Below are 23,846 nucleotides of genomic sequence, written 5' to 3' on the forward strand. Positions count from 1 at the left end.
AAAAACTAGGGGAAAAATTCTTTTAAAATATTGGCATTAGCATGTTAGTGAGCAATTCTTTTTCCATTTTAATGGTTATTAATGTGTGTGCTTGCATTTAACATCTGCAAACCCTCCCTTCCCACTTTTCCCCAAAAAACCAATTGGTGGTGTGGTAACTGGATTTTATGTGTCTATCTCCAACTCCCTTATGGACCCTGAATAATTTTTTCTAATGCTGATATTAGAATATTTTCTAATACCCATAATATAAGTTATTTGTCACTAGTATTTCTACAGTTTTATCCCCCAAACTGAAGAGATTAGATAAAAAGGAGCAATTTTGTTTTAAATAATTAAAAATAAAATTTCTTTCTTGATCGTGTTTTCCAGGTTGCTCATTTCTAAAAATAAAAAAAATTTTCAGAGTTTAAATAAACTAATTAGATCATTCTACAATCACTGGTGAAAAACACCATGTAAAAGAATTTGGAAATATCCCTAGTAAGGGACATTCTTTTCTATTTTTTTGCAAACTCTCCAAACCCATAAGCTAAACCAATTTCTGAACGTGATGACAGATAAGTTTCCCAGCAAGTCTATTTGGCCAATACTAAATATTTAGTGGTAGATTTTACATTATTCCCATGTTTTGTTTTCTCATGGGCAGTATTGAACCTCAAATATATCATCAGGATCTTTGCTAGGTAGCTTAGTTGAAAAAACAGATTTCTGTATGATTTAACTATAGTATTGGTTGAACAGCATTAGCTGGGTAATGTGCAATGAACCATATTGCTTTGGGAAAACAATGTTTTCTCTTCCTCCTCCCTTCAGTTACCCGCATGTTTTACCAGCAGTTGATGCCATTGTAAGCGATGGGAATTTGAACCTTTTCTACACCAAACTTCTCTTTTCGTTTCAACTGTGCTCAAACATTTTTAAATGGTGCTGGTACTGGCAGTTACAGCATGATTTTTGGACTACTATGGACAGATTTTGCTACAGTTGTCTATTTTAAAGCATTTGTTTCCAGTGCATCTCCAGCATCACCTTGGAAAATTGTTTTCAGTGAACTCAGGCAACAATATAATTCTATAACAGTTCTGAAACATTCTTAACACAAACCCCCTCTGCGCTTTGCACACAAAAACTGTGGCTGACAGTGGCTACACAACTGTAGCACCTTTGTGTTTTAAGTCTTTCTTTAAAGACATTATTCTTCCTTTCTATGAAAGACTTGAATACTTATGTAGAACTTTCCCGTTGGTATTAAAAAGATATTTTTCTCCTGAACAGTTTAAATGGGAAAAAAAATTTGACATATATTCAATGACCAGTAATGGTATTCCATTAATCTAACTATGAGACAGTGTTGCTATAGTTCCAAATATTTTATATATTAAAAAAAAAAATACGTTAGAGAAGTATGAAGACTACAGAGTTTATGTTAAGACAGTTCATATTTAATGAACATTTGTAGGTGCAAATGTCTCACTGTTACAAAATCCACTTTTGAAATGGTCTTTTATTTTTAAATGATCTCATGCCAGCCACAGGTACAGCCATATTTGTGGTTTCCCCCAGATCCTGAATGATGTTCTGTAGTGGGGTCAAGCGCTCTCATGACATTTAACTATTGGAAACGAAAGAAAACATTTGTGGTGTGAAACAACAGCACATACTTGACCCTCCAAAGTATATCCATTTATAAATGGATAAAAGTGACTATTTAAAGTTGTTTTATAAGGCAACCACTGTGCCGGCTGAAAACCCCTAATTTACTGTTTGAAAAAGCAAATGATGTGTGGGTACAAGAACATGCATTTTTAAAAAACATCTGTGGTGTTCCTTGTGTTGCATTTGATCTTAGTGGTAAAACAACAAAACCAAGTTTTTAGAAGGACGTTGCTGCCATCCTATTTTTAATTCACCATTATGTGTTAAAATAACCATTAGTTTAAAGTGAACAATCACAGCCTTGCTTTCAATGGTTGCTCAGGTATTTCTTTTAAACCAGTTTATAATTTCATAGTTTGTTTTGCATAAGGGATGCAGCCATGGATGTAGATTAGGGAGCTGGTGGTGTCTCATTCGCATTCCTTTCGGACTCCTATTTGCTGTGGGGAAGAGGATGAATGAATGAGAGAAAGTATTATTTCACCCTCTTTTCTGATCTCCTTGTATGTATGGCGAACTGCATCAAAAGATTAGTTACTTGTGCCATCCAAGACTCTCCATTCTACCCTTTGCCTTCTTGCGTGCTCACAGAGATTGGCATGAGGTCATGATTTGAGAGGCTGCTACAAGAAGGTGTATTTGCACCCATTCTCGTGTCTCTGCTCAAGCAAAGCATGGCAATAACACCCAACCTATTTTTGTTTAATTTTCTTTCTCTTTTTAATACCCTTTGACTTCAAGCATAATTGTAGCTTATAAATAGCTTATAAACATTAGTAAGTGTCGAAGTGCACTTGCTGTTTCCATACAAGTGAACTCTCCAAAGGTTATAAAATAAGAGAAGTTGATTGGATCTCAAGCAAAACAAATAGGCATTAAAATGTGGTTCTGAGGCACGAGAGACTTTCAGAATGTATTTTTAAACAATCTGGGTGTAAACATATTAGTTGAAGACAACTTTAGTAAAGATAGCTTTCTTGAACCATCTACAAACCTTTTGTCAAAGAAAGCTGAACTATGACTAAATCTGTGAATGATATGAATTATTAGGTGATGAATTTTAAAAGTAGTGTCCAGATGTAAATAGTGAAAGCATCCAAAATATTACTCAGCAGCTGCAAGAGCTATAGGAAAAGCTGACATGACAAATTTAGTCATTTCTTAATCACTTTCGTTAGGCGGTATTGTCAGTTCCAAGAGGCAAATTTTCATCTTGATTTACGCCTATAATAGAAATGGCTGAAAACTGAAAAGTTCTCAAAACTGTTTGCTTACAAAACACCTTTTAGGTCATTTTGGAAGCTTCCTGTGACCTAGAAGTAATGTTCTTTACACATTGGAGTTCAACAAATATGCTTTTAGACAGTTTATATCAACAAAGCACTTTTTTTTCTGCCTAAAAAAGTGACCTTAGCACATGTGCAAGTGGTAAAAACTGGCTTAAATGTATTATTTACAGCTATATCAAAATATATTAATTAATTACCTTTGGTTTAAATAAAATTGATTGTTAAAGCAGAAAGTAGAGGTTGGTATGAATTCTATTCTGCAGTAGCTTTCAGATAAAAGAAGCAGTGACCCAACTCATTAGCCCTTTGATTTAATATATTGACACTTGGGTACGAATAATTCCGTTTAGTGGCTTCTGCTTCCCAGGGATCAATTTAATTAGTTATAAAATGTGACTTCATGTCAGGAGCCAGAAGAAATGCTGACGTTAAATAAAGTCATACGCAATTTAAACAATAAAGCTATCGATGCCTGGTTAAAAGTTAATGATGCACAAAAAATGGCTTAATAGAGACAACCTCAGCAATGAAAGTGATGGTAGGAAAATTAAGCTAAGTGGATGAATGAGAAATGGTGATGTTGTTGGATTGTTAAAACAAATTCATGGATGGCCTGATGGTTCTTTTCATAGTACTGTATGTTTCTGATTTAAATAAATTTTTGAGGGTAAGCCTGTACTTTCATATTAGGAGTGACAAGAATTAGTCTGAAACCTTTCTCCTTTAGGTTCTAGAAAAGGGGAAGGCGATTTACCTGTGCACATTCATCTTTGATGCATCCCCCGGGGATATCTTGGCATGACCCAGTATTAACTGTAATGACCTCCTATTATAATATTACAAGTACTAATATTTGCACAGTTGGTTGAGACCCTGGTCAGAATCACTGTGGTATTAAGCTAGGTGCTGCTTATGTACTGTACAAATAAGAAAGGACAGTTCGTGCCCTGGAGAAGGGAAGAATTTAACGTTAAAGCACTATATCCTTTCAAAACCCATTTAATGCTGTAGACGTAATCTACTTATGTTATCTAAGTAGAGTAAGAAGGCTTAGTGAAGAAAATAGCAACCCAGAAAATTGTTGGAGGTACAATTCACCCTTCATTCTTCCTTCTGTAGCTCCTTATGAACATTCAGATGCACTAGAGCCCTTCAGAATTATGGTTCCATTGTTTACTCATTTCCTAACCTGCTTTGAGTGTGGCAAGGTAAAATCCATGCTATGTGTCTTAAATAATAGCCTGCAAATTCCTATTTAGACACTGGGCCAAATTCATAAAAAACAATTCTCGTCTTTATGGGTAGCACACTGTGATTTTTCAAGTTGCTGTGGGTTGTTTCTATTTCAGTAGAACATTGCTTCAATTTAATAGTGAATTGATATGGTCACCTCTTTAAAGATGTACAGACACTTAGTTGAATATGCTGAGTAGATGCTGGGCCAAAAAAAAATGTGGAGAAATGTGATTCCTTAGTTTAAAACCGTATGTTAGACAGATGGTGTCTGACATAGAAATTATGGTGAAAAGTAGCACAAAAACCTTTTTATTTGTTTTTAATTTATCACTCTTCAGATGAGACTGGAGTTAGTCCACCTGTGAGGAAAAAAACTGATATCAAAATGACCTGATGTTGACTGAGCCGTGTTATGTTTTGATTTCTGTTTGTCCTTTCGGAGGCAGACAGATTCTGATTAGGAAGATCAACTGTGAAAACGGACAGTAGTAAATCTGGCAATTAGACAATAATTTTTAACAATTGTACACAACCTGATCCATCTGTAGACTTCCAGAAATCTTGAAGCGGAGCAGCAGGCAGCGGTTATTACCTGCTAAAAGCATTAACGGTAGCTACGGTAACTTGACGAAGGATAGAGGGGATATGCCTTAGAATAAAACCTCTGTGTGTCAGAGGGATTTTCAGACTGCACAAGAGTTATGTTTTTTTTACTAATGTTAGGCAAACTGTTTTGTCTTTGCATTGACTTTACATTGGCCGCAGCCTACACAGAGGGAACTGCTGGAAAAAAGGGGGACATTAATACTTTTTACTGTGTGCGGGCCAGCCAGTAGTTAGAGAGGGGGCCCATGTTTTCTTAGGGCTCAGATGGCAAAGCTAAGTATTCAGCCTACGGCAGGAAAAAAGTGCCTTTTTTGTTTTCTGGCTGGAGAGTCCAAGCATTCCCAAAGGAACACAATGAATGGCCCATTTTGTCTGACACTGTTTCGTAGACATAGAATTCTTGTTTTTTCATAATTATTCTTGCCCGTCACTGGGTGTGCACATGACATTTGAGCGTGTTTTAAAGTCTTAACACACTCATGTGCCTGCAATAAAGTTACTCATAACAATCCAGGCTTTCTGCAGACAACAGAGCAGGGTCTGTTGTTTTCACAAGTCACAGCAGCTGGGAGGCAATTGTGAAGACAACAGCTTAATCTAGCTGGAAAATACAGGAAGAAGAGAATATACACTCAATTTCCTTCCATATTATTGCAAACAATGCAGAGGGCTTTTTTTGTTGTGGCTTTTTCTTTTCTTTGCTCTGGGTGGTCTGACTGAAAATGTGAGTGGCATAAAATACACTAGTAAATGTACTTTGAATTTTCAACTTGTTGCATTTCTGTGTTCATGCTAATATATCTAAATCTGTTAAAGAGTGAGAATATTAATCTACATGAGCACTTTAAAAGTCATAGAATAACAGCCTTATTTTGACCTCATCTACACAGTGTTTACACTGGTGTTGGTTTACAACATATGCTGCAGTTGCTTCTGAGTTACACTAGTATAAATGAAACTGGAATCAGAAACTCAGAAAAAATTTAATTGCTGAAAACTTCCATTTGAGACAACGCTATTGAAAGAAAAAATAAAGCTAGGCAGTCTTAGACATTTGAAAGTTGTATTTTAGCTTCTGTGTAAAAGGACAAGTGCACTCAGTAATTTGTTTCTTTATTGCATGCTTCTGAATCTGTAGATTAATCATATTTGTAAATGCTTCATTTATTTCAGAAGCACATTTACAAACAAAGCATGCAATAAATTAACATGCAAACTCAGTTAAAAAGCATCATAAGTAGGCAGTGTTCAGATAGTTTTTACCCTAGCTATGTTTTCTGGTGAAGTTTTATGAAATATTAGGGAACTGGTCTTTTTTTTCTTCATGCAAATGATGAAAAGTGAAGAGGAGCATATACTTCAGTTTTTATGTCAACACGAGAAAGAGTAAAATGCAAATTAACATGAATTCTATTGCAGAGGTGGGGGAGCAGTCACCATTATATGTGGTTTCAGTGAGAGTAAACATTCCTTTTAAAGAAAAGGTGATATTTATCCAATTGCAGTAAAGATACCTTCCTTTCCTGCTCTTGGGAATGCTAGATACAGCAGACTTCCAGTAACCATGGCAGACAATGCAGATGGGAAAGATTTTTACCATGCATAGCACAGAGGTTATAGCAGCGACTGGTAACAGCAAAAGCCCCGTCAGACAGGGAGTATGGAAAACAAACGAGTGATTTGAACATGGGCCAGACTTCCAGGAGCGAGAATCGAGATGTATACTGAAAAAATACAATATAAATGCTGAGATGACTTGGGTGTGCACTGCTGTTTGTAACAGAGCTGCAAACACCACAGTACCACATGCACCAACCAACTGTGGGGCAGTGATATCAGCGATGCGTGTCTTGTTGAAAATGCTGTGGGTATTATACTATTCAGCCACAAGATAAAGCAGATAGACAGTAACAATATCACAGAGACATCTGATCTATATTAAAAAGCATGGATGGGCATTTGGGGGCCTAAGCATTAAATAATTTCAGGACATTACTGACCAACAGTAAGCAAAATATTTTCCTCTGTTTTCCTTAAAATATGTTACCACACCTCTCCCCTCCATATCCCTTAAAAATACAGTACCAGTGTGTTCAAAAATCAACATGGAGATTAACTGGCCTACGCATTTCACATTAATCCTATTCAGTCCATTTGCCCTCACATTTGGAAATCCTATGTTAGTATCCTATTTTCTTATATTTTCTTTTGCTGTAATGTTGCATTTATACTGATTTCTCAAAGAGAAAAGCAACAGAAAAACCAAAAACAAACCCAAAAAACCCAAACCCCAAAAACCTAAAAAATATTTTGAAAAGGTACCTAAACTGAAATAGAAAATTACATCCTGAAAAGTCTTATTTACCTGAAAAGATAGTGGTGAAAAGCACATGCTAACAAAACAGGGAGTTTGGGGAGAAGCACTGTTTACTCTGAAGACCCTTGAATGCACTAGGAGGGTTTTAGGAAATCACGATTTGTTTTAGCTGCATGTTTCTACCTTATAAACCAGATGCTTGTAGGTGTCCTCATTTCCTTGATGTGGTGCTACTTCTATATCTAAGCTTTTCCTGTATTTGTGACACTGGCCTTCCTAAAGACAAGAAAGCCAAATGTACTTTACTATGGCCTCCTTCCTTATAATGAAAGTTTATTGGCAACTTTTGGGCATTACTTTCTTGCTATGGATGGCCTAAAAAGGAGAATTTACTCTGGATAGCTGCCTTGCATTCGCAATAAATAACCCCCAAAAGAGACAAAGTGAGAATTAATGCTAGGAGTTTTGCAAGGAGACTGAGGGTGAGGGGTGAAAAGATTAGGTGAAGGAGGAAAAAAAATGTTTGATAAATAGAAGAAACAGAAAGAAATCCAGCAGTACTGGATGTGAGTGATAGAGTAATTTCAAAAAGACCTTTTTATTACTTGAGTTGTCTAACACCATGATTAGCCCAGCTGTCTTGCTGACTTCTTCACTCAGCAGTGAATCTGTTAAATGTGCTGTGCTCAAAGTACATCTTCAGGCAGAGGTGGTCTTCCCAGAGTAAGCATTACAGAAGCGCTGGTTTTGAGTCTCTGAGGAAGCCATTCAAATGGTGACTATCCAGAAGAGCAATAAGCAAGTTGTATAGCCAGATGGGTCTAAGGACACACAAATCCTGAGGATGCATTTGAAAAACAAGAGTAAAGCATGTTTTACATATATATATGTATATTTAAGGTTATTTGTAAAATATATATATATATACACACATCTATATATTTAGGGTTATTTGTAAAATATATATATAAATATGTATTATGCATATATATACAGATCTGTATATTCTATATGTACATGCATATATGTAGAATATGCTTTTGTCTTTATAATGTAAAATCTATAAACATAAACACTTATGTTTTTCTGTACAGAGAGAAAAAGGCATTTACTTTCATTTTAAGAAAATATTTAATAGTATGGTTTCTGCTTGTTAAGATGTGTGACTTTATCATGGCGTGTGCTACACACGAACTTTCATAGTGCATTCTTTTTAAGAGTAATCTCCTCCTAGTGAGTAAACAAATTTCCACAAAGCCATCCTCAGTCTACTTAAGAATTTGAACTGATTTATTGAAAGACATTTTTTTCTTCTCCTCTGATTTGGGAATTTTATTTGGATGGGCATTTTTGTAGAGTTTCTTCACTTGTTTTCTTTTGTAGAGTTTCTTCACTTGTTTTCTAATTATCTGACCCAATGACAAGGGTAACTCACTTTCTGGGTCTGACTGTCACTAGGATACGCCATTGCAGCTCACAATTTTGAAAGATGTTATTATGTTAGACTGATATGTTGGACTCTCTACCACCAAGTCAGCCCTCATTCTTGCTCTTGATTTTTTTTTTTCCCTTTCTCTGTCTCTCTTTTATTCATATTTCAATGAGTAAAAAGTGTCAGTGCTAACTAGTTCCTACTTTGGAAAAATAGTAGCACTTCAGCTGCTCCTGCAAATTCTTTCACCCTCTGAGCAGTGATTAATATACAGGTTTAAGAAGAATTTTTAAACAAAACCTGGAAAAAAAAGAAAAGAGCAAATATGCAAGCTAATGGTGTACCCTGAGGTGAGCAAAATGCATTTTTTTAACAAGCCAAGCATAGCAAAAAAGCTATTCTACAGTGAAATTAATAATTACCAAAAAGATTTGCTAGCATTATTGTTGTATCCTTTATGAGAATATGAGTAACGTGTTTAAAAAACATGGGAAGTGTGAATCAAAGCCCAAAGATTCAAACTGGTCTCTAATTTTTAATGTGAATTCTATTCATATGCCCCTGGTGCATAGACTGAAATACAGTCTGTGGGTAACAACCATCTTTAGAGTGGTGCCATTTAACCTGAAAATTGTATCTATTTCTGTGATAGTAAGGATTTCTAATTTCCTCTACCATCCCATTTTAACAAAGCTTTAAGGTAGGAGGGCATCTTAGTGCCACATGTAGTAGGTGCCTGGCTATAATACATGATTTCAGCTCCAAATATTTTCCAAAGGCAAGGTTTGTTTATTAGCTGAACCCCATGCTGAGATTCAATCAATCTAATACAGGCTGAGTTTGAACATTCAAACGTATGCCCATACATCTTGGGCATATATCTTACATAATGATGTTGGCCCCAGACATCTTTCTGGGTTTGTTTATGTCTGTTATGGATTCCCCTCATTATCCATGCTGTTTGAGGGATTCCCTATGGATTCAGCCAGTTTATTGCATACTTTTTTAATTTTATGCCAAGCTGAATGTTCTGAGTGGCAGCTCGTATGGTAGCTCTGTTACAGCTTCCTCTCGATTCCAGAGATGAATGCTGTGATTAAGGTTAAATAAAATAATATGGAAACTAACATGCTGCAAAAGGGTATGGAAGAGAATGTCCCAGGAGAGGCAGGAGGGTTCTAGAAGTAATATGAATGACAAAACATTAAGATGTTGACTACTCTTCCTCTTTCTTTTCCTTTTAATTATGATTTACCATTAGAGCAACAATTCTATGGTTTACAAGATCTTCCTTATTGAGCATCCCTAGAAATAACACTGGGAAAGCTCATTTATTAAATTTCACTATAGTGAAGGGATGTTTTAATATGCCAGTTGCTGAGCACATCTGTGTGTGCACACAACTCCCAGTAACATTAATTGGAGTCGCATATGCAAATCAGCAGAGAATGGAGTCTTAAATATAGAAAGAAGAGAATGGTATGGGCCACACTTTGTTCCCAGGAGGCTGTCCTACTCTGCTGGAGTAAGAGTTTCTGAGCCTCTCCTCTTGAGAGACAAATATTACCCTTCTCATATTCAGTATATAGTACTCATTTAGTTCTTGTAGGAGAGTTTACTAGGAGTAATGTATGGCCAGAAGAAACAAGGGCTAAAGGACAGGCTTTACTTATAAAGCCTTTGCATTATGAAAAAGGTTGTTTTCAATCTGAAAACTCAGATTTATAAACACTTAATTCATCAGTTCCCCATGCCTTTCATTTGAAATAAACAGCCAGCAATATTATTTTAAAATAAGGCAGAAGGTGTAACAAAAATGAAGTAATGTTTTGAGAAATAGGTGATTGATGATTAAAAAACAGAGAGAGAAGGGGTGGGGGGTGTCAGTCCGGCATTCATTAGTCAGGCAAAACTTCGGTTTGAGCATGCATTAAGTCAGGAAGACCAGACAGTGTGTCTGGAAAATGATTCTTTCTTTGAGAAGTAGACTCTCAAAAATATCCCCTTGTTTCTTAAATCTAAAGGCATTCTTTGACCGACTTAGTTATTTTACAGCTATTGATGCTAGAGAAAACAAAAGAAACTTTAAAACCTGGAAACATAAACATCATTGAACCACCCCCTTTAAAAAAAAGGGGGGGGGGGAGGGTGGCGGGGGAGAGTGAAAAAGAAAAGAAAGAAATCACAGTGGATGTTTTCCAGGAGGGAACATGCTATGCTGTGTAAAGGGGGCTAGTGTAACAAGAAGTCATCTATTCTTGATTTCTTGAGACAGCTAGAGCTTTGTGCCTTGTGTAGTTTCTACGTTTTAAGAGCTTGTTCTGTGTAGCAGAAATAATACAATAAATGGGTTTAACCACATTTGTCTCAGCTAGACAGTCTGCTTTGTCAAAGATTGCTGGTACAACATAAACAAATTATGTGTTTGTAGTGCTTTTCAATGAAAGCCTATCTAACAGAGCGGAGATTGTGTTTCGGCAGCTGTAGATTTAATCTCCTACCTGTCAGTTAAAGCAGGCATTTCCTGAGCAGATAAGGCCTGGCTGCAGAGGGGGAAGCGGCCACAGCTGGACAAAGGGCCATTGTTATTGCCCCGTAATGCTGTGTAGTTAGTTCTGAGCCTGCATTTGATCGCACCAGCTCCATCCAGCGTGCTGGGCTCGCAGAGGAGCCGGCCCTTCGCGGCGGCTCCGGGCGGCGGGGAGAGCGGGAATTGCGGCGCAGCTTTGTGCCGTGGACTCCCACGGGCTGCCACGAGCGGCCGAGGGAAATGCCCCCGGCTCGGAACCCGCTCTAACCTGAGTGTGATCCATAGGGTTCACGGCAAGGATCTATTCGCAAGCCGAAAACGCGCCTTAAGTGACAGTGGAGTTCTGACAAATCGGGGAAAGCCAGAAAATGGAAAGACTGACAGTCGAGTATCAGGATCCACTACAGAAAAGGCAGCACAGCAGTGTGGTTTTATATCTGAAGTATAGCTGTTGCTGGAATTTTAACACCTAAAGTTGGATAAGAAATACCCAATGCTCATTTTAAATATAAGTTTCCTGATTTTCTGACTTATTTTACCTTATTAATTAATGATTTTCTTCTTTCAAAATGTTTTTGTAGATTTATCAAAAATGCTGTAGAAAGTTGAGAAGCCAATAAAATTGATTTGAGGCTGAGACAGTTAAGGAAGCATACAGGCTGTGTTTATATCACTGGAACTTTAGAAACTCTCTGTTGCTTACTACCAAATTTGCAGTAATTACCATATACTGGTGGTGGCAATCACCTCAGTCATACTGTGTGAACACACCAGTTTCTTGGATCCTTTTCTGAGTAAAGATGGTCAGATGATGTCAAAATCTGAGGAATCCTAGGAAGAGATGGAACAAATTAATTTTTGCATGCAATCAGTATTCTGATTTGACTTTGATCTCTAGACACAGGAGTTTTCTGCATTAAACTGGTTCTCCACATAATTGCCTTTGATAACCCTTTGTTTTTTAATCTAGACACTCCATAAACACCGTGTGATTTCTGGAAGTTATCTAGGTTACTATTCTGCATTAAATATCTTTCAAAAATATACAGGAGCAAGAATATTCTGACTGGATGTGAATACCTTCTTTGACCTCGTCTCTTGAATATTATGCATTTAGGCTTGAGGAAAAATAGCAACACTTGTCTCTACTTTTCTGTGAATTTATTCTTCTTTATTATAAATATGAGAAGAGATCAGCCATAGCAGTGAGTGGGATGTGAAAGGTGTCTCTTTTTCCCACCTGTACCTCATCTCCACCCTTGCATCCTGCCATTATACAAGTGTTGGAGAGCTAAACTGTGTAGTGCTGGCATGTACCTGCTCAAAAGCTGCCTCATTCTGAAGTTTTACCAAGTTTTACAAGAGCATGTCCCTCATTAGCCATAGCTCTGCACCTTGGGTAGCTCTTGATACAACCACACAGTGAGGTGTAAAGGTTGCAAGCAGCAGAGTACAATGGAATTGGTTTCTGTCCACCATGTGTTGTCACTTCTGTGACTGAGAAAGAAATCCAGGCCTCTTTGAGAGTCCTCCTGTGTAAGCTGTAGATGTAATATTGTCCTCTGAATGGGTCTTTGAGCTTGAATTAATTAATAATTGTAAAGAATGAAAAAGTTGTAAGTGCTTATGTCGTTATGTTATAATATAGTTACAAATCTTGGACTATCAGTGAAAATATAGAAAGCTGTAAAAACAATACGCTGCCCATAGAGAAGAAAATGGTACAACTCCTGTTTTAATTGGTGCCCTCCTGCATTTCAGATGTATTATGAATCTGTTTAAATATGTTCTGTTCTTTTGTTGCACCCTTTTTACCTCTCCAGAGCAGAAAGCTTTTTGATCAGAGATGTTGAAACATGTTGCTGTTTTCATTCCCACTTCTGCTGGAGGTACTCTTTAAAGTGAGAGACAATCCTTCCTTTAGTAACTGTCAGTGTTGTGGTCTGAGATGTTTTTTTAATACTATACATTGTGAGTCCTTCTATTGAGGGAATTAGTTTCATGTTAATAACTAGTGATGGCTAGTATTCAGAAAAAACGACTCTGTCTTGAATGGATATGGGGAAAAACTACTTGAAAGCACCAATACCAAGTGCAAACTTTAAAGCATCTCTTGCTCTAAATTTTTGTATCAACAGGAAATTTCAATGCACTCCAAAAATCTTGCACATTTTGATATCACCATAAAAAACATAAGCTAATGAGGAATTTCTAACGTAATTTATATTTAGATTTGAGCTGAAGTAATGGAGCTTCCATGTATAAAATATCAACAAGTATCATTAGGCTGCAATATTTTTCTTATTCTGGCATGAATAAGACAAGGTGCAAATGAGAAACATACATCTTCACTAGTCTTTGGAAATATCTGAAATAATTGACTTGCTCAGTCTTCTGTGATGGCTTGGTGACCACTAACTGTGACAATTTGCATAATAGTCAACTCTTCACTTCTGTAGAGATAACTGTTTGTATCTGATTAAAATTAGGACTGTTTTAGTTCTCTTGACTTTTCCAGAAGTTGCAGTAATAGAGATTTGCTGTTATGCTTTAACCAAACAAATGCACACATGGGGATAACAATATGCTGAGTTTATGCAGATTTTACAACACAAATCTGAATAAAATACCCACTAATAGACCCTTAAGGAGTAATAAACACACATGAATTTTCCTTAGTTGCACTTTAAAGTGATTTTAACATACTACTAGACCTTAACAATAATATTTAATTGACAAGATTATGCATTTGTATGGATTGAAAAGGTGGTAGATCTCTAATTCCAAATGAACTATAAATTCACTTTTGCATAACATGTTTTATTTATTTCTCTATAGCAGAGATGTTCTCCATCCCTCCTAGTGAGAGTTTCTTAAAATACAGACAATTTAAATAGATTTAATTACCATTTATCATACTCCTAACTTCATGAGATCATCTTTAGTTGAATTCTGTATTTCCAGATAGTTAAGGAGCTAGATAAAAACAGGGCAACATAATGAGGAGCTAATAGAAATGAAATGAGATCTAGTGTTTAAAACTATTCTGTTTTCAGTGTTCTTGGCAGTATTTTTCTGTTGCTCCCTTCTTTATTTCCCAAGTAGCTGGAATTTATTTCATTTAAAGTTTCAAAGTGGTGAGGAAAAAAAAAAAAAGGATGCTCCGTTTTGCTCCATGATCATGGTTGCAATTTTCACATTAATGCTGTGGCCACTGCAGTAGACTTAAATCTCTAAATCATGCTGATGCATTGGACAAATGGAAAAAAATGATAGGGGAAAAAAAGAAAATAGTAGTTACAATTCCTTTACAAATTCAATAGTGGGCTACATATTTTTTTCCATAGCATTTCTAGTATGAAATGTTCTCACTTTGCAAGTCTATGGTATCTTTTTTACAGTTTATTTGCCAACACTTCCCCTGGGATCTCATTGGCAGACATTTTCTTTGTGGCTCATGTACTTTCACTGAGAGGAAATATTTTTCAATTAGACTGTAGATAATTAGATGGCAGATAAATTAGAACATAATATACCTCCCTATATAGATAGATCTCCAGTGATTCTATATTGGTAACAGGAGCAGAAAGTAGTCTCTGAATAATTTTCAGTGTGGGAACTATATTGACATGATTTTCAGTGTCTTAGCTATGACACTGTGACTGAGGGATCACTTTGGGTCTGCTGGAGCCCATCTTTCTCCAATTGCCATTCCTCCTCACACAGAGTCACAGGTGCTTCCCTGGGATTATTTGCTAGAGGGTATTTCTCACGTGTGTGTTTGGGTCCAGTCCCCCATATTATCTTTACATTAGAGAACGTTGTGCTTTGATACCATGAACTCAAAGCCTGGGGAGTTCATGAGTTACATTCCTGAGCCCAGAACAAAAGGCCCAGCCACACTTGCACACAAAGTAGCCAGATCCTTTTTAACCAAACGGGCCAATTAACACACCCTTACAGTCACTTTGCGTCATCAGAGCAGCACAAACAAAACAGCCACATATTCAACTGTAACCAAAGATAATTTTTAATTTTTTTTTTTTTTCAGCACAATTCTTCTGCTGTTTTCCTAAACAGATAATTTTTGGGACCATAAAAGGGCTCAGTAATGGCATGAGTTCATTACAACATGGGCAGAGTTGGGGAGGAGATTTAGGCTCAAACTTGCAGAAATCTTAGCACGTAGCTGCTTTTTAACATTTACACGGTCCCACTGACTTTCGCATAAATAAGTTTTCATAAAAGAAGTCCCTACTTCTTTATGCAGTGTGGTGTTTGGATACTTGCAGTGTCACCAAAAACGTCTTAATCAAAATGAAATTCAAAGTACAAAACTTCTTATAATTCTCCTCTAAAAAGGAACAAGAAAGAGCCCAACAGTAGTTATTTAAACAAATAAAAATCTAGTGATGATATGAAAGTAATAGTGACATTTATTGTATAAAGACTATTTAAAATGCACATGAGGTAAATACATATAATATACAAGATATTTAAAAGCTTGCACTAATAATTCTGGGACCACAAACACTGCTTTCACTGATTTTTAAAATAAATCAACTTAAAATATCACCTGTTGAGCTACCAGTTATAGCTACTATGCTCTATCATATAAAGACATATTTTGAGCACTCTGAAAATGCACATTTTTACTTAATTTACTGCCATTACCTCGGCATCTCTTCTATTACATTATAGTTTCTAAATGAGAGATTTGAAAATTTCAAGCACATTTTTCTATGGAAATTCAAAGCTCAGTGATGGCTTAGGTTTAAGTTGTAGTCTGGGTGTACCAATTATTCAAGAAATTAAAAAGTCTTAGGTAGACATTCAAATAAAGACTATGAAAAGTTTAAATCTCCCTGTGAACGACTTAGGTTCTTACAGAGACTGCAGCATCACAATGACAAAAGGTTCTGTTCATCCTATGCTAAAGAAAAAAGCCCTCAATTCAGAAAATTCAAAGATTGGTTTCTCAACTAGCTTATACTGGAGTAGTCTTTTAGATTAAAAACAAACCTTAGATTTTCTACAAGATGAGAACAGGGTCCAGAGATTTTATCAGTGGAAGAATGTGGGGACCATGGTTTTAAATAGCCATGTTAGATTATTCTAGGGCATTAGATCATATTTAGCTTATCACACTATTTTAGATTAGCTCTGGATGTAATTAAAAAAAAAAAGCTTTAGAGAAGGGATGAAATATTATAAAGATTGTGCTTACTATCTCTGAAAAAATATGGCACTTAATTCTGCCCTTTACTGAACTAAACTGTGCAGAGGGAGGCAACTTGTGAAGTTAGATCTTCTAAAGGAAGAGAAATTCATCTGCTGTGATAGAGCGGAGTTACTTCTGCTCTCGAAACCTGTGATCCTTGCAGCTAAGCAGAAATGTATGAGCTGTGTTTTTGTTTGCAGTGCTGCCACCCTTTTCTCTGAATGCCTTTACTTCTCTAGTTGCAATGTTATGTTATTGCAGAGGCAAGTTTGGTTTTTAAAGATAGAACTCTTTCTCAACCTCACAAAATGTGCTGTGCTCCTTATCCAAAAGAGGCAGATCATTTTAATTCAAAGCGTTATTTTTGTGTAACATATCACTTTGGCTTATATTTTCCATGCACAACACTAACCATCAATGATATTTTAACAAGGAGGATTGTTCAGCCAACTTCTGAGATTAGCATTCACACGACTGTGGGACAAAGCACTGCAGATTTGCCCAGCTTATCAAACAGGCCACCAGCTTTTATTATTTCAGGGAGAATCAAATTGGAAGTTGCTTCTTGAACTAATCAGGGCTGATTTGCTCTAAAGTTGCTTCCTGACTTAGATCTCAGGCAAGGAAATGCTGTAATCAGTTCCCAAGGGCCGTCAGAGTTGTGATGGGATATTAAAGGAATGGTACACTACCTTTTAAGAGTTCCTTAATCTTGGCAGATTTTTTTGTTTAACTCAGTCAAACCTGAGCTTGTTGTGTAGAAACAAAGATTAATTTTATGAGGTAGCTTTATATAAGAGATGAATTTACTTAAGGTAGCAAAACTGAATTTTGGAAAGAATGTATTCAGGTTTCATGCAGAGGTTGTGCAGCTTATTTATAAATATAGACTGGCAGAATTGTTCAAAACTAAACATTTACCACACATCACAAAAAACCCCCACAACTTCATGAAAGAGAAAATGAGTCCCCCTGAGTGCCTCTGTTTGCATATTAGCCCATAGTATGGGCTCTGCCAAGTTACTCTCTGACTGACTGCTGCAGATGCTCTTTCTCAAGTATTCTGAGTGAGATCTTTAGTGCAAGTCTTTGGGGACAAACAATAGCACCTGTTCCTCACAAGATAGCAGCCCAGTTAGTCCATTCATGTATCTTTAATGAAGCTCTGGGGCAGATGGCAAAAAATGGCATCATCAACGACAGCGCAGAGGAGACAAAAGGGGAAAGTGCCGATCCAACAATACGTTATTTTTACGAATGGGAAGAGACAGAGTCAGAGTGTTTCTTAGGCATCTGCTACCGTCTTGGTTTTCAGAAAGACCTGAGGAACATCTCAGCAATTAAAATTTCTGGGCATGTAGCCGATTTTATGAAGTACATCAATCAGTGCCTCCGCCCAATTTTTCACCCCCCTTACTGTAATCAAAATCATCATCATCATAAGAATAAAACTCTCATGAAAAGAAATTGTTAAAAATAAAAGATTTCATTGGATTTTTTGCAATTATTTTATATATTTAATAATTCTATGATTAGTGATACTTTTACATTCTCTTCATTTTTACTGCTTATTTATGTTTTTCAGTTGACCTATTCTGAAAATGGACCCCTATGAATATAATAATTCTGGGTGAAACAAACATTTATGTAGGAACAGTGTTTAATGTGTGCCAGAGAGAAGACCCATGGGAGAGAATGGTTCCTATTCAGTATAGGCTCTTTCTGGCTCTATAACTCTCTTAAATGCAAACTCAAACTTACAGCCTAAATGTAACCTTTGGTCAAAGTTACATTGATTTATATAGTCTATATATGTATGCACCATCACTCAAACCATAGCACTCACTCTGATCTCTCCTGTGTCCTGTGCCTTTGCAATGTCATGGAAATAATTCACATGTGTGGGATATTTCTTAAGGTTTTAGCTCCATTTGATTAGATGTTAGTTAGGAACTACTGAAAATGATTGTAAGTTGTACTATATTGAATTTCTTCCATTAGTGTTGCTTCTATCAGACAAAGCCTGTGGTTTTTGTTTGCTGTACTCCTGTAGAGCCAGTGTGTAGGAACACCATACAGCAAAACCAGCACCATTTTATCAGAGGTAAATGCCTCTTCTGGACACATGGGGTTCAACTCCAATCTGACCAAGTTTAGCTTATAACCTAAAACACACAGCCAGGCTTACCTCAGCTAAAATGAGAGAAATAGCTCTGCAAAGCTAGTTTCTTTCACGCCCCAGTGCCATAGCAGTAATTGCACAAAGACCTTTTTATTATAAGTTGATTTTCCTGAGGAATGGATTCAAAAAATACTGTAAAGTGTTTATTTTTTGCTTGACCTTTATTAACCTACATCTTAGGCCTTTCCCAAGAGAAGAGTTGTTGGTAAATTAACCCTCACAGACACACACAGTAGCATTTCTGCACTGCATCAATGGTTGTGAAAGTAATGGGGATATGACAAGAAAATTTGGCACTATTTAAACAATGTCATAGGTCAACATATGGGATTTGACCAAAAAAGTTTTTTAAGAATTAAATAAAAAAAAATTGCTTGAAGTGTACTTTAACTTTTTAATAGTATTTAATGCCACCAATTTATGGTAGGATGAGGGCAAAATTTCTTTTCTGTCTAAACCCCAAATTTCTTCCTACGTTTACAAGCTTTGATATATAAACCGTTATAAATTTGCTTAAGTACTAAGCATAAAAATCACAATCAAACCCTTGGGTACTTCTGGGCTTAAGGCATGATGGATAAAAACTCTTTGTTATCTTATCCACTGTCTCTGAAACACAGGTAGTGTAAATTAAGGAACTAGGACATTGACATGTAGATTTAACAGACACATCTCATCTATCACATCTCTGATTTTCTATATGTTGAATACACAGGCTGGAATAAGGTGAAGACTTTCCTCTGTCTTGTTTGTGGTTTTTGGTACATTCATTAAGGTCAAATTAAATTTGATATAGTAGGTTTTTTTCTGAAATGGTCTTTGAATACAGCTCTATAATTACCAAGCTACATGATAGTGCATAAAGCTATAAAACTGCTCAGACAGACAAGCAATTTATATGTTATTTTGAGGTGTGTATGGCAGAGGATGTTAGTTTATTTGGGAGACAAATAAAGATGTTGGAGCCTTAAACTTTAAGAGCTAGGGTGTTGACTAGGTGGTGAGGTTTTGAAATAACATGCCTGAGTTGTTCGTATATATGTGAACAATACAATGATGTAAGATCTCAGAATTGAAATTACCCTAAGGTTACTAAAATTTGATCGTCAAAGCAGATACTGCAGCGTTAGGTTACTTCTAAATGCTTGTCACTCTGCTATCTGTGACCAAAGATGAGAAAACGTGTGAAAAATTAATAGGTATATGTACTACTCTACTTTTTAAAAAAAACTATGGTATATTTTGTACCTTTTTACCCTGTGCCAGGGCAGGGAATTTTAATTTGAAAAAAAATAATAAAGAACCGGAAAGAAGTAGGAAAATGTGCAGTTCACTGAGACTGTTACACCTTTGACACCGAGGGAAAACAATGTTAGTGAGGGCTTTGATGTGATAATGTGAAGTTGGCAGGGTTTGCATTAAGGCGAAGGTTCTTTGGGACTGTGTGAACACAAGAACACTATCAGTACTGGAGAAATACCTGTCAAGACAAATTTGTGCTATTTCTGATCAGAGGCTCTCTTCTGTTTAGCAGGTTCAGGGTCACATGCCTCCGCTCATGATCCCAATTTTTCCACACGACCAGCGGACGCTGGCAGCGGCTGCTGCAGCCCAGCAGGGATTTCTCTTCCCCCCAGGAATAACTTACAAACCAGGTAAGCTGATAGGGATGTGAAGCTATTGCACATTTTAAGACATTAACTGTATCTTCTTGTGTGATCTATCTCATGTAGATGATACACAGCAGGCATAGCTGCTTGGAAATTGTGTGGAGCTTTTGCAACTCCACTTAAAAAAAAAAACCTTCTGGATTGAAGGAAGTGGTTGGACTACTGGTTATTGAACATCATGATTTTTTTTACCTTTATTTCCCTCAAAATCATTTACTTTAAATATATTGGCCCACTTAGCTAGCAGTTTGCATCTGGTCTGCCCTGTGTTATTACAAAAGCTGCACATCTTTAATTAATCCTTTTATCTTCCATGTATTTGTCTTTTGTGTCAAAATTCTCACCCTTTTGTTTGATTTCAATCTGGTTAATAAAAAGTTTCAGTAGTTCAATTCCAGTCATCATTCAGACTCATAACAGGTCACATAACCTTGCAGTGAAATATGTTTTGAGATGATTTAGCAAATGTTATGATTTCTTTCTTTTTTCCTCCAAGTTTACAGGACTCCTGGGGAATTCAATTAGGGATATAATGGTTTGAAGCTACTTTCAGAGTCTCCTTGTAAACAGGGCTTTAAATGTTTAAAGACACTTTGCCAAAGGAATTCAATGTAGGAAGATAGTTAAGTAAATAAAAGTCAACCTTATTTTCATTTGTACATTCTTTGTAAGTGACCTCAGTCCAGAAGCAGCAACCTTATTTTGCTCATTAATAGTATTCGCTGTCAAGCTGCCTTTAGCATATTAACCTGATAACTAATAACTACAAAACATAAAGATCAGTTTCTTTTTTATTCATTAAATATGAAATGTACAAAGTAAAGCATTGATCCGGTTCCCACTGATGTTAGTGACGCTTTTGCTGTTGGCTGCAACAGGAACAGGGTCAAATCCAAAGTAAAGCCTCATAATAGATGATGTAAACAGCATGCTAATTAAAAGCCAGGTTGAACCTAAAATCTTTTCTAGCAAGTTTACTTAATATTAGATGAAGTGAGGCCAAGCAGGATTTCAACAAGTATTTCCGTTTGTTCCTTCTGTCTCTTTAGTCTGGAGACATTCCTCTTTAAAAACACCAGAATCTTTGTCCAGATATTATCTTATTTTCGCTTTTAGAAATCCCAAAGTTCTTTTCCCATTTGACAAACTGGTGCACTGGATGCAGGAACCAGTTACTAAAGTTCTGAAAGGCAGAGATCTCTAGATGGCACAGGATGATGGCTATTCACAACAGCTGGGGACCAAAGTGAAGAATATTTTGTCACCAAAGACAAAGAGTTGCCAGTTGTGGAAATTGTCTACAGCCCCCTGTCTAATATCTTTCTTCTCACAGACAGTTGAAAGCACATGCTTTCCTTGCTTTTCCCATTTTAATCTGACATGCTTTCTGTATAGTGAGTACTAATGACTTAGCTGTTGTGCCTGAAAGGTGTTATGTTAAATCACATTGTGTTAATTTTGCATCTGTAGGCTTCTTGGTACAATAATAATTTAGGACTAGGAGTACCATCATGTTTTCCTGCACATGACCAAATTTCTGCACTTATTCTTAAGTGTTCCTTATAGTACCTATCCTAACACTTTATCAGGATTCAGCTGTTCTAATTTGATCCTACTGACCTTCTAATAGGAGGTGATACAGCTTTAGGGCATTTTTTTACTTGCCAGAGTGCAGAAAGAGAGATGTATGACAAATGTGAGAAGAATGAAGTGCAGGAAGAAACCAAGGCCTAGATGTCTTGCAACATAGCTAAGCTGTTTGCTGGCATGTTATTGGTTTACATCCAGATGATACCAGTAAAGAGCAGAAGTTACAATTATCTGATCATACCCAGTGGCTTTAGGGAAAGGAGAATATTTATATCTTCAATATATTTATTAAATTCTACAGCATATGTGACAAAGGTAGCTGGGCAGGTCAGAAACTTCTGTCAGAGAGACATCATGATTAAAAAAAAATGCTGCAACTACATTTCGTATTGATTAATTCCTATTTTTGGCACCCTCGGCACAGTAGTTAAGGAATTAATGAAACTGGAGATTAAGCTATACTCTTTCATAGAGAGGGTTCTTCAAAGTCATTTCTGAGGAATATTTATTAACTTGACTGCTACTACCTGTACTCTCCTACTTTTGTGAGAAATGAAACTTTCACCTCTAGAACTGTCAGTTTAAACTCATTCATATCTCTGAGGGAAGATAGGAGATGGATTAACCCTTCAGACACTCACCATTTCCCTTTAGGTTGCCTGTCTGGGTTCTATTTCATTTTACTGCAGTTTGAAGTAGGCAAGACTGAGTTTTGACCCTGCCAGTTTTCACTGACATTCAGAAAATGCAGTGAGAGGAATTTTAGTAATAGGAGCAGTGGGAACTAAGTACTTTTGAAACTGACTGTGTCATTTAGGGAATGTCAAATATTGTGTACACAGTCACTTAATTTGCTTTGCCTGCAAAATGGGCTAGATAGAAGCCAACTCCGAAGTGGAAGTGGCGTGTCAGTGTTAGTGTGACAGGACAGCCCAGATGAGTCCTGCCTCGATGTACAAGCAGGGATATGATTATGTGTACATGTCCATGCAGAAATGTCTTCATGGGCTAAGTAGGAGCCAATTTCATGGCTATTTAGTTCAATACCAAGATAGCAGTTACCAAGTACTGTTGCAAATCTACACACAAACTCTATGCTTAGAAGAAGTAAAATTATATTATTTAGCAAAATACACTAGTTCATTCCCTCAACTGAAGGTCCTATAGAAGAGAGGAGAATTTATTGGGTACTGAGGCCCTTCCAGTACATATCTTGGGTGCTCATGAACTTCTGAGCTCAGAAGATCATTATGAACAGAAAACGTAAGGACTTGCTGATATACAGCTATGATAAAGCGTGACAGGGAGAGAGTTTCCTACTGCCTGGCAGAATCTTTAGCACCAAGATGGCTGCAACCCTCCCCCTGTCATATTTTGGAGTTCTAGGAGGTGAAACGGGCCAAAGTTAGCAAGTGCTGATGACAAGTAATAATTACATTAGAAAAAAAATCCCCAAAGTCCCATGCTTCCTTATGTATCTCAAAGTCATGTAATATAATTTTCCGGCATGGTAAGTACTAATTGAGAAATCAGAGCTGCATAGACCACCTAATTAATTTTTTATACATATTTCAGTATTTATACTGTATACCGGATTAATTAAAACTTTAGGGCGCTGTGCATCTCAAATGACTGTTGTGACTATTGACCTGCAGGCATTTGACGAGCCTCGTAGAGTACCTGGTTGTGGGGGTTGCCACTTATTCCAGTGGGAAGCTGAGAGTGGCAGCTGTTAGGAAGCTAATACTTGCCCAGAGATGCTACGCAGTTAATAGAATTATTTTGCATTCTGAGTACAGCAAAGCAACTGCACTGGCTTTCTGACTGTGACCACTACACTTGCTGCTTGGAACTGGTAGGTGACATGGGTACCATTATACCTCCTCTCCCAGTGCAAGTTTCCCTTCATTTAACCAACCACATGTATCCAGGAAAACTTAGTGGACTGGAGTACCTTTGATTAGCATGTCCCCATTAGTGCCCTGGGACAAGAGGAGAAGAGAGTGAGTGGAATAAGGAGGAAGACAGTTTTCTCCTCCATCTTGAGGTGACTAAAGTATTACTTCCATCAAGTTCTGTGGCTAAGAGGGAACAGGGAAGTAGGATGACGATGG

At 36.8% G+C, this 23,846-nt stretch overlaps 1 protein-coding gene across 3 annotated transcripts in view; it reads left to right on the forward strand.

The window, feature by feature from the left end:
* SOX6 (SRY-box 6) overlaps positions 1 to 23,846 on the forward strand; it is a 170,671-nt gene that overhangs the window by 52,741 nt on the left and 94,084 nt on the right. For 2 of the 3 annotated variants that reach the window (XM_027889874.1, XM_027889876.1), the window contains exon 4: positions 20,004 to 20,127. In XM_027889874.1, coding sequence (XP_027745675.1) covers positions 20,004 to 20,127 — 124 coding nt within the window. The remainder of the gene's footprint in view (positions 1 to 20,003; positions 20,128 to 23,846) is intronic. The other variant, XM_027889873.1, reaches the window with a different exon arrangement.

Source organism: Empidonax traillii, unplaced genomic scaffold (genome assembly GCF_003031625.1).
Source record: "Empidonax traillii isolate 1590-97213 ecotype Southwest subspecies unplaced genomic scaffold, ASM303162v1 scaffold274:size1118153, whole genome shotgun sequence".
Taxonomy (NCBI): Eukaryota; Metazoa; Chordata; class Aves; order Passeriformes; family Tyrannidae; genus Empidonax; species Empidonax traillii.